The sequence below is a fragment of the Paralichthys olivaceus genome, chromosome 2, assembly GCF_024713975.1.
Source record: "Paralichthys olivaceus isolate ysfri-2021 chromosome 2, ASM2471397v2, whole genome shotgun sequence".
Lineage (NCBI taxonomy): Eukaryota > Metazoa > Chordata > Actinopteri > Pleuronectiformes > Paralichthyidae > Paralichthys > Paralichthys olivaceus.
Window position 1 is genome coordinate 13,793,959 of NC_091094.1, and position 10,739 is coordinate 13,804,697.

General features: G+C 42.6%; 3 protein-coding genes across 3 annotated transcripts; 1 reads left to right on the forward strand and 2 right to left on the reverse strand.

Annotated features, from left to right (window-relative positions):
- Window positions 1–835: 835 nt before the first annotated feature.
- fndc10 (fibronectin type III domain containing 10) lies at window positions 836–2,919 on the reverse strand. The gene is made up of 2 exons (XM_069537346.1): window positions 2,786–2,919; window positions 836–2,622 (listed from the first exon to the last, which is right to left on the reverse strand). The coding sequence occupies exon 2, from the start codon at window positions 2,472–2,474 to the stop codon at window positions 1,446–1,448; it is 1,029 nt and encodes a 342-aa protein (XP_069393447.1). The 5' UTR covers window positions 2,475–2,622; window positions 2,786–2,919; the 3' UTR covers window positions 836–1,445.
- Window positions 2,920–3,260: 341 nt separating this feature from the next.
- ora4 (olfactory receptor class A related 4) lies at window positions 3,261–7,512 on the forward strand. Its single transcript, XM_020101484.2, has 2 exons — window positions 3,261–5,383; window positions 5,465–7,512. Exons 1-2 carry the CDS (start codon window positions 5,297–5,299, stop codon window positions 6,485–6,487), a joined length of 1,110 nt encoding a protein of 369 aa, XP_019957043.2. The 5' UTR covers window positions 3,261–5,296; the 3' UTR covers window positions 6,488–7,512.
- A 29-nt stretch (window positions 7,513–7,541) lies between these two features.
- Window positions 7,542–10,705, reverse strand: LOC109638492 (olfactory receptor class A-like protein 4). The gene is made up of 4 exons (XM_020101485.2): window positions 9,270–10,705; window positions 8,747–9,010; window positions 7,968–8,213; window positions 7,542–7,764 (listed from the first exon to the last, which is right to left on the reverse strand). The coding sequence occupies exons 1-4, from the start codon at window positions 9,552–9,554 to the stop codon at window positions 7,552–7,554; spliced, it is 1,008 nt and encodes a 335-aa protein (XP_019957044.2). The 5' UTR covers window positions 9,555–10,705; the 3' UTR covers window positions 7,542–7,551.
- Between the last annotated feature and the right edge of the window lie 34 nt (window positions 10,706–10,739).

The following is a 10,739-nucleotide window of genomic DNA, read 5'->3' on the forward strand; positions in this document are numbered from 1 at the left end:
AATAAAAATGACAGTTCTGAGTGCAAATGTATGAGGTAGCAGCAAAGTTTTATATTATAATATAATATGGTGATATACAATGAGTTGTGACAGTACAAAGATAGTGGTAGCAGCAGAAGTTTTTTCTGTTTGAAGTGTCTGCTAGCAACATGCTTAAAATGAATGCTTGTTAATAATCTCATTTACACAGCTAGAAACACCCCAAAAAATCCTATCATGTAAGTCTACCTGTGGTGTAAGTACCCTATGAGGTGTCTACTATGTATCATTCTTGTGTTATATTGTTAACACCAAAATTGGTTAGTCATGTCAAACTGAGCTAAGTAACTCATCAAATCAGCAAACATATACTAATATGCACATTTTGAAACAAGCTCTTAAATCTATTCATAGATTCATCATCTAATAAACGGTGGTCCGCGGATTCCAGATTCAACAATTACAATAACAAGTATCTTGTGTTGTTCTTAAAGATAAGAGAGTGTAAAAAAAATATAGCCTATGTCAAATCATTCCATCATTCATTTGACATAATGCCACATCCTAGCACAGTGGTGATGGGACTAAAATAGGGGCATGAATCTGCTGCAAAACACAAACATAACCTGAAACTCTGAGTAATATGTAAGTAGGTGCATTTCTTACAGTGCAATACTATTAAGATTAAAGAATTATTCATACAAAACAAACCATTCTTGTTTGGTGACAGCTCTGTAAGGTTTTATGTTAACACATGTATTTCTGTTTCTTGTTTCGGATTCTTGTAAAGTCCCCTGGAATGTAAAGAGAAAACACACGCACATAAACACAGGAAAATAATGACAGCTGCAAAGTATTACAAATGACCTCATGGTGTTTTATTTACTGACAGCAGGACATTAAGGCTTTCTAAACTCAAGATGTTTGGCACAGTATCTGGAGACTATACAGCAGATTGTATTGCCCTTCACAAAATGGTACAATCACATAGCGTTAAAAGCAAAACAAGATGGGGGGGATTAATTAGGCGAGTGGTAAAGATTTACTTCTGTAAAGTTGAATTTTTTTGTGACCCAGCAAGGACAGGACCAGTGTGAACACTTTCACAGGCTGAACGCTTTAGCAAAACTGCTGCTTCTGATGCCATTTCATCAATTGTATTGCTGTATAAATGCTGCCAACGCACCGACTGACGCACTCAATCACAGACAACCTTGAACAAAAATACAACATAGTACACTAACGCATTTACTAAATGTAAGTTATCAGTACTTTTGGTTCAGTGCATCCTCGCAGAGGTTGACAAGGCATGTTATTGCAGAGCCACAGTAGATTGTGCTTCAGTTCAGTCACAACAGGATGTACATATTTGTTTGGGAAATAACTAGTTAGGACAGTGAGTGACTGTGAGTTTACAAATGGTAGTGGATGTTAAGTGCATGACATTGTATTCATTTAGCAGTGCATCAGTGATGCGAATGAGTGCGGTAGGAGTATGTGTGCTGTGTTGTGGGGCTCATGATGTTTTCTGTGATATATGCCACCAGCAAGCAAATGATGACCAGCATCACACAAATGGCTCCCCCCACAGTTGTCATGGCGATGACAATGTCCTGCATCCCAGACGGTGGCAGGGTAAACTCGACACAGTTTCGCTGCTCTGCCCCCTGAGCTGGATCGGAGTAAGCCAGGGATCTCAGGCAGAGCCGGTAGGGGATGTTCTCATGAAGCTCGGTCAGGAGAAAGTCCCTGCAGCCGGATCCAAGATGGACACCGGCACACTCAAACTGAGTGTAGCTTCCATTCCACCAGCAGCTCAACTCATAGCCTCCTCGTCTGTGGCGTCGGCCACTGAAAACAGGGCTTGATTGTAGACTTTCCTCTGTGGTTGAATTGGTCACTGGATCCCTACTGCTCCTCTGACCAGCTGCAGCCTCCCCTGTCTTCATCTCTCCTTCTGTGATCATAGACTCTCCCTCATGGCTCCACTGTAACAGTACACTGCCGTTGATGAGGATATTTGCCACCAGATTCCCCAAAGACACCACTGTCCTGCAGTCGGCCTTGCGACACTTGTACCCGAACAGCGTGTCTCGAAAGCACAGCTGCCCCCCAATGCCTCCCTCGACCACTTGGTAGGCACAGTGTGATGACACCTCCTCTGTTGGGCTCCAGCCTGGTTCCCCGCCAGACCTCTCAGATATCATAGTAGTAACATTGTCTCTACTGTTGTTGAAGGAGAAGCGATTAACTTGGCCTGTTACCGCTTCGAGCTTTGGTGATGATGGTGACGGCCTACTTTTCTGGCTATGATTACCATAGTTGGAGGTGATGTTGGTCTGTTTCCGCCAGCTTTGGAGCATCACCCCCACATTGCCCCTGCCCCTCACCTCAGATGGAGATGGTGATGCTGATCTGCTGGAGCCAGCTGTGTGGTGTAATGTGCAGAGCAGCAGAGCCGACAAGGCGAGCAGGGATGGCTGTTGGCTATTCATTTCACTCCCTCGGATTATTCTCCTCTCACGGTGGCACAGGGCGGATCGACGTCTGCCATAGGATCAGCTCAGCCTCGGTGCGCACGACGGAATCCGCGTAAAACAAGAGCGCGCGTCCCTGGGCGAGAGGAGCGGGCGGGCTGTGCATCTGCGACAGAAATAACAGTGAATCATGCGTCTCTGCAGTCAGCTAGAGATCCCGGTGTGACCTTGCATGAGGATGAAGCGTGCAAGGGGAAGTTAAATAAAGCAGCACACGGTGATAGAAGTCATCTCAGCATCCCCTCCAGACATCCAGGAGAAGCACTCACTTGTCTCGGTGGGACGACAGGGCCCGACCGTCCTTACATCCACTTATCGTGCCATCAGATCCGCTTTCTTCTTCTTCTTCTTCTGCTTCTTCTTCCTGCCTGGTTTGACGTAAAAGCCTATGAAGCCCGCTGTGTGAGAGTGCGCGTGCACGAGCGCGCGCCGCGCATCCCCAGGGAGCGTGCACCACATATTTGTAATTCTGAACAGTCGGTTGTGAGTCATCGTCCCACACACACACACACACACACACACACACACACACACACACACACACACACACACACACACACACACACACACACACACACACAAACGGTGCTTCAGGTGTGTCACAGTCCTCACAGCAGCGATGGATGGAGACTAACCTGCATCCCACCTGTGCACGTCCCTCTCATCACATCAGAGCTGCTGTGAAACAATCTGCCACCTTCTAATCCTGTGTAATTACACAAACGGTCCTACACAGGGAGCCAAGAGTGTTTGAAATAATGTAAAAACATGAAATCAATCAATATTCTGTGCTGAATTATCCCTTTTCTGGTAATTGACTCAACACCTGACACTTCAATTTATAAAAAACACATTTCCTGGAGAACAAACTAACTAACATCTAATTTATCTTATTATATCTTTCTGCTACTTTATTTAGATCTTTATTTCCTGACAAAATGTTTTCTGTAGAGACGACCTGTGTGGTTACAACATGGACACTGACTCAATATTATCTTCTAATCACTGTTTATTTCTTTACAAATACCAACCTAACTAACATCTAATTTATCTTATTATATCTTCTTTGCTACTTTATTTAGATTTTCAGACATTCCCTTTGTGTTAAAAGGATGAGCGGTTGCTGCTGGTTGGACTAAACGTCTGATACTGAAACTGACTTAAAGGTACAGTGTGTAGAATTTAGTGATATCTACTGTTGAAATTTCATGTTGCAGCTGAACACCCCTCACCTCACCCTCCCCTTCCAATCATGAAAAAGAACCTGTGGTAGTTTCAGTTGTCATAAAAACTCAAAAGGTGTTTCGATTGTCCAGTCTGGGCTACTGTAAAAAACATGGCGGCCTCCGTAGAGCCGACCCCCTCAATGTTAATATAAAGTATTAAATATAAACGGCTTTTTCAAGGGTAAAGAAAACTACAATTCATACAATTTAGATGAAACGAACTAGTGAAAACATCACTATTATTCTACTTTCAGTTTCTGCCAATAGATCCTTTTCCCCTAAATCTTACACACTGGACCTTTAATTTTACCTTTCAATGTATCAGAACAGTTCATTTCTTTATGATGCATCAAGAACTAGATGTTTCAAGCTAATTTGGCTAATGCTAAATTCACACAAAATACTGTATTTTCCATATCAATAATCTCTGGTGTTTGCATTTGGGCTCATCTGGTCTGACAGTAAGAGATAACACACAGAGCATTGACACTAAAGTAAGACCTCTATATAAAAATATAGTTTTCATGTCTGAAAAATGAGTTGTCTAATTTGAGTGGTTGTGCACATACTGTGGGAGAATTAGACAAAACAAAAATGAAAGACAATTTCAAAACATTTATTCTGCAATTTCCCCAGCAGGGAAATTAACTGCTATTACAATGCAGAAAGGTTTTGCTACTTGTTACTTTTTATTTGAATAATTTTCTTGTTTATTAAGGGAATCAGCAGCCATTTAAAGAAAGACATAGACATTGAGGAGGAAATAGATCTAAAATGAATATATGATCAAGATGCATCACTGTCCTCCACAGGAAAATTAATTAAGCAGTGCTTATGTGAGAGTATTGTGAATAATGATTGCCTCCTCCCAAGAGAGAAACGTGGCAAGCCAACAAACAATTATTACCAAGGAAGAGGATGAATGGCTGACTAATAAGAGAGAGAGAGAGAGAGAAAATGCTGCATCAATGACTGGCTCAGCACCACCTGTTCCTGAGAGCTCACATCAGATGATTAGTTCAATCTGTGAGATCAGTAGTTTTTTGGTTTATGTGATACTACATGTTGTTATTAAGCCAAGCTACAGGGACATAAACAGAATTAACTGAAAAACAAATGAGCCGAAAAAAGGAAGGAAACACTGGTCCACCACAACATGCTTTTTCTGCAGCAGAGTTAAATGACGGTTAGCATGGATATTTTAATCCCAACAAATAACAGTGACTCACAGCTTTTATGTGATTTTCCAAGTCAAGAGACAGCTTTGCGTTTGCAGCGGGTCGATGATGTGGAAAGCAAAACTGGAAAACGCCTGCCTCTGCATATTCAGCAAAAGCATCAGCATGTTGGACTAAATCTACCCTGAACCTGTTCAGCAAAGATGAAACCTTCTGTGTAATGAACCTGCTTGTTGATCCGTGCGTACACGTATAAAACACAATGAGGAAAACCACCAGGAGCAGTGATATAAATGAAGCCTCAATGTTTCCCTTCCACTATTTCCCATGCACTCTACAATAAGAAAAACTATGCTGCCATGCAGAGGATGATGCCATGTCAGAGGTCCTCACTGTAGAAGCTATTTTGTTTGGGCTCTTGGTTTTTTCTGGCATCCTGGGAAACATCTTGGTCATCCATGTGGTGAGATGATACAGAGGGTTATATTGTGAGTTGAGTGTTTTTCTTGGCTCTGTTCTCAGTCTGTCCTGCTTTGACTCTCAGGTGTTTCAGTCAGCCAGTGAGAGTTCGGCTCGGAGACTCCCTTCTTCTGACACCATCTTGGTGCACCTGTCTTTGGCCAACCTGCTGACTTCACTCTTCCGCACCGTGCCCATCTTCGTGTCGGACCTGGGCCTGAATGTGTCTCTGTCTCCGGGCTGGTGCCGAGTCTTCATGCTGCTGTGGGTGTGGTGGCGAGCCGTGGGCTGCTGGGTGACTCTGGCGCTCAGTGTCTTCCACTGCACTACCCTGAGGCGACAGCACATGGCCTTTGGACCTCTCGCACATCAGAGGGAGAGGCGGCGGGTGTGGACTGTTCTGGGGCTGGTGTGGGGGGCTAACCTGGTCTTCTCTATTCCAGCCCTGGTGTACAGCACCCATGTTCATGGCAATGCCACCGTGGAGCTGATGGTGATCAGTTGCACCACCAGGCCACTGCTGGGCTGCATCTGGGAGTTCCCCTCTGAGCAGCAGGGCTCAGCCTTCGCCTCCACCTCGCTGGCTCTAAATGAGGTGTTGCCATTAGTGCTGATGATGTTCACCAATCTGGCCACACTTCACGCTCTGGCCAAGCACATCAGAGCAGTCACCTCAGGGGGAGAGTCGGGAGGAACTCATGGAGAACTGGACAAACATGTGTCCACTGAGCGAAAGGCAGCTCATGTCATCATGTCGCTGGTGTCCCTCTTCGTGGTCTGCTGGGCAATGCAGGTCGCTGCAGTGACATACTACAACCACGACGGGGGACACCATGCTGAGGGGCTGCTTACCGTGGCCCACTTCTCCGCCTCTTTATTTGTGGGCTTCAGTCCGATGGTGGTGGCGCTGGGACATGGAAAGCTGAGGAGGAGAATCATGAGCATGATATTGGGGTGGTCTAAAGTTCTGAAACGTCACCGTGAGGTCACTGAACAGGGAAGTACATCTCCACAGACTACAGGAAAAAAGGGAAAACAAACTGTTTTTGTTGTTCAAAATAAGAGAGAAGTCATAAATGTGGAGGAAAAAACTAAAGCAGGCAAATGATGCAGTGTGACAAGAAAAACTCTTTCAAACTGTGTGAATCTTCTCACTTGTTACCTGGACAGAGTTGTTAAGTATTATTTTAGCTTATTTTGACATATTTCAATACAAGCAGACATTTCATTGTTTCTTTGTTGTTATTTTTAAAATAGGATTTATTCAGAGTATATCACTTGTACAGATTGTTTGTGCTGTGAATTCAAGATTATTTTTATAAACCAACATTGTCTCCATTATGTTTTGAATAGTTTATAATGATTGTAAACATGTCAAACCCAGTCCAATCAGTCTCCAATATCCAACACAACAGTAACACAACAAGTAAGAAATTATAAAGTGGGGAAAATGGGAGAAAATTCCATCCCTGAAATGTTATAACCATTTGTCCATTAGCATAAATTTACCATATATTGTACATTGTTCCTTCATTACATGTTACACTTTTGCTGTGTTTTGTCACTAAAATCTTTTATAAGGGTCAAATAAACAGATCCAGAAATCTAGGTGTCAAATGGTGCATGAGAGACTACTGTCTCACAATAAGTTTCTTTAAGTAGTTACAACATTATTTTATGGTGGTACAAACAACGTTAGAAAATATGAAATATGTAGTCAGAAGCCATCATGGTAAGAAAAAAAACATGAATCTGAATCTATTACACTGAATCTATAAAGCATAATGTTAATATCTTGGCCTGCAAACTAAAGGAAACATGTTGCAATATAGTAAAAATCAGTTTGGACAGATTATTGTTTTTCTTTGTACCATTTGTTTGGACTGTATAATAAACGGAATCATATAACCAGCCCTGTGTACTAACTGAGTCATGTAACATGAATCCTTACAGGCTTGTTGGGGTTTTAACACTTGGCCTTGCTATGTTGAGTCACACACACTCACACACATAAACACATAGGTTTACAGAGAGAAATAACTATCCACACCAACGACCATGAACCTCCTTATTATTAACTATTGAGAGAAGATGCAGGGAGTGATATTTTCTGTATTGTGTGATCTGCGCCTCCAGTGCTCCAGCAGAGTGAACTGTAAGCCGGCAGCTCTGTCAGTGAGAGAGCAAGGACTTGATGGTAGACCGCAGTCTCCTGTGGCCGACTGCCAGAATAGCAGGTGACATGGCGATGAAGATAATGTTGGCAAAACGAGCAATGATCAGGAGGAAATTAGCCGAGGAGCCCTGGTTGTAGTTGAAATAGTTGACGGAGATAATGCTGGTTCCCCAAGAAGCAATGAAGAGCATAATGAGGGCAAGGATCACCTGAAAATCACACAAGGCAAAGAATTAGGGTAGTGAGACCCACACAGAGAAATGATGAAATATGGTAAGTTTGAGTCAAACAATATAGAAATTGGTTTGTCAGATTTATGAATAAAAGCACAAATCTGCTGTATATCAAATTGTATTTACTGCTTATCTACATGGCTCCATGAGCTCTTCAGTGACACCCTCGTCTTCCTCACCTTGGCCGCTCGCCTCTCAGCTGGCACTCGTTTGATGACAGGACCTTCCTGCACTGAGCTTCGCATCTTGCCATGGGTGTAGAGGGTGTAGAGTGAGCCCAGGTTGGTGAAAGCCATCAGGATTATGGGAATGGTCTCATGGATCACTATAGAGGTGGTGGCATAGGCCAGACCACTGTAGGTGGAAGGAAAGTTCCACACGCAGCCCAGCAGGGGGCGTGTTGTGCTGCTCACCAGCATCAGAGTCTGAGAGGAGGAGGAACATGGAGGAACAAACACTTATGAACACACTCACAATAAATGATCTTACTTATAATAATCATTTTTTTCCTTTCACATCCCTCAACAAGATTAAACTAATATTTAATTTGCAGGGTTGATAGTACAGTATGATTATCTACTGTATGTTTTTATCCTGATATCCAAGGGTTTGTAGTTTGAGTACACAAAGGATCTTTAAATAACTAACGACCATGCCAAGTATCATCTCATAAATAAAGTCTATATTTAAAGCATAAAGCATAAAACTTTAGACTTTTTCCTAGTTTTGGTAGATTATTATTTTGTTCTGTCCTGATCTACCAAATGTATAAGTAATAAAACAGACTTGATGCTTAAAAATTAATACTTAAACTCAAGCAAGTTAAAAGCAAAAGATTTTCACAGGCTAGAATAAACAAAACAAAACCAGTTTGGAAGAGAAATGAAATTCTACTTTATGAAAGAACAGTGTATAATATACTTGATAAAAGGGATGAAGTAAAATTCATTGGAATCACCTCTGTTGTGTTCATATCCCCGTTCGTGGAAAATATATGAGCAGGAATGGAGTAGATAAAGTTGAGGAGCCAGATGAGGCCCATACTCAGCAGCATGGTGGTAGGAGGACCCCGGGCCCCGTGAAGGTTCCCGATGGTGGGAGCCACGCGCCTCAAAGTCTGGAAGTGAAACGCACTGAGATAGAGCGTTGACCACACGTTGACCGATCGCAGCCACACCCAGACTCCCATCAGGAACTGACACCACTCTTTGGATGAGTACAGCTGGGGTAAAGAAAACCAGATGGGTATATCAATTTAAATAAAATAATAAATCTTAATATTGTGTATTTAATATTACTTATTTCCTGGCGATAGAAAAGAAATGTGTTGCATCAACCTAACTCACATTTAATAATAAGTATCTCATTACTACCACTACTACATTATGGCAGAGATGACCAGTGTGGTAGCTGGTGCAAGACCACACCCTTTGAACTATGGGTAACTCAGTGGCCCTCTATTGAGTTTGAAGACAACATACCTCGAGTCCCATGTCTGAGATAATAAGCAGCGTGTTCCTCATCACAGACACCATCAGGTTAGATAGCGCCATGTTAATGATGATGATGTCTGAGTTTCGTCCTCCGCCATGGTCCATTATCACACTCTTTCCGATCACTACGACCACAGTGGCATTACCCAGGATTCCCAGCATCACCAGGATGATGTAAAAGGCATTTTGTACAGGAGACACAGCGACGCGAAGTCCCATCCCCACAAGCTCCTCGTCATCATTCTGATTTTCTGAGCCTTCCATTGTAACCATTGATTTAACAACCTCGTCTGTGAAGCAACTTGAACGGCTGATGTAAAACCTTTAAGCATTCTCCATCTTTAGTTTTGATGCATGTCAGAAGAATAAACCTCAGGCTTTGACCTCCAACATGCTGCCAACATCTTCTTGAGTTCAAGTCAGTGCTTTACTCAGTCTTCGTAGGGTTTGTCATTTATTACACTCCTTCTCTGGGCCAATGGAAGAAGGTTAGGTCCTCAGAAAGTCACAAGGCAACACTATTTAATGCCTCTGGGAGCTCAGGGTGCAAGTTAATGAAACACAAGAGATTAATCAGCTTCCCTGAGTGAAATGTGCTTTCTTTGCAACTTATTATGCCATCATCCTGGGGGGAGTATAAAAACCTTTTTGTTTATTTCCATGTATGCACATGCATGTGGATGAGTTTTCAGAATAAGAACAAAAAATAATAACATGACCGATACTGATAATAACACCACTAATAGTGGCGGCATGGTGGTGCAGTGGTTAGTATTATTGCCTGTTCCTAGTTGACAGCTGGGATTGGCTCCAGCTCCCCCCATGACCCTCAAAGCATAAGTGGTATAGATAATGGATGGACACTACACCTACAAATTCCTCAGCTTGCCTTTATATATTAGTAACAGTGAATCACTTCTTATTTAACACTCAAGAACAACAGTCAAATTGGAAAGTGTCATTTAACATAAAAACAGGCTCCCCTCTGTCACAGCAGCAATCAAATTCACCCACTATAGATTAAGCAGAGCCCCAATTAATAGTGTGTGAGGGGTCCAGAGGATGATTGTTGCCTGGGCAGCGACAAGTCTTTTTGCTCATATCTCAAACCTCCACAGACGTGTTTTCATACAGTGCTTCTACACACAGCATTTTCTCTTTCACACACCATTCACACCATGCAGTGTCAGCACAGCCATGAGGGGAAATGTGGGGTTCAGTATCTTGCCCAATGATACTTTGGAATGCAGACTGGAGGAGCCGGGGATCGAACCACCGACCTTCCACTTAGTGGACTACTTTCGACAGCACAATGCATATCTGATAAACAGTATACACAACAGGCAATATGTCTTTCAATGATGGCAGTTATGTGTCTTTAAAATTAGCTTGATTGTTTTCCTCCCTTTCAGTTGACATTTGAATGGGTTCAGGTGTACTTATGAAAGAAAATATAAT

What these genes read in the sequence shown, in the direction of transcription:
- fndc10 (XM_069537346.1), bottom strand. Translation starts at nt 2,474, where the DNA reads ATGAATAGCCAACAGCCATCCCTGCTCGCCTTGTCGGCTCTGCTGCTC.
- ora4 (XM_020101484.2), top strand. Translation starts at nt 5,297, where the DNA reads ATGTCAGAGGTCCTCACTGTAGAAGCTATTTTGTTTGGGCTCTTGGTT. An exon ending in ACATCTTGGTCATCCATGTG is followed by an intron (nt 5,384 to 5,464) that starts GTGAGATGATAC and finishes TTTGACTCTCAG; the next exon opens with GTGTTTCAGTCAGCCAGTGA.
- LOC109638492 (XM_020101485.2), bottom strand. Translation starts at nt 9,554, where the DNA reads ATGGTTACAATGGAAGGCTCAGAAAATCAGAATGATGACGAGGAGCTT. An exon ending in TCTCAGACATGGGACTCGAG is followed by an intron (nt 9,011 to 9,269) that starts GTATGTTGTCTT and finishes TCTTTACCCCAG; the next exon opens with CTGTACTCATCCAAAGAGTG. An exon ending in GGGATATGAACACAACAGAG is followed by an intron (nt 8,214 to 8,746) that starts GTGATTCCAATG and finishes TCCTCCTCTCAG; the next exon opens with ACTCTGATGCTGGTGAGCAG.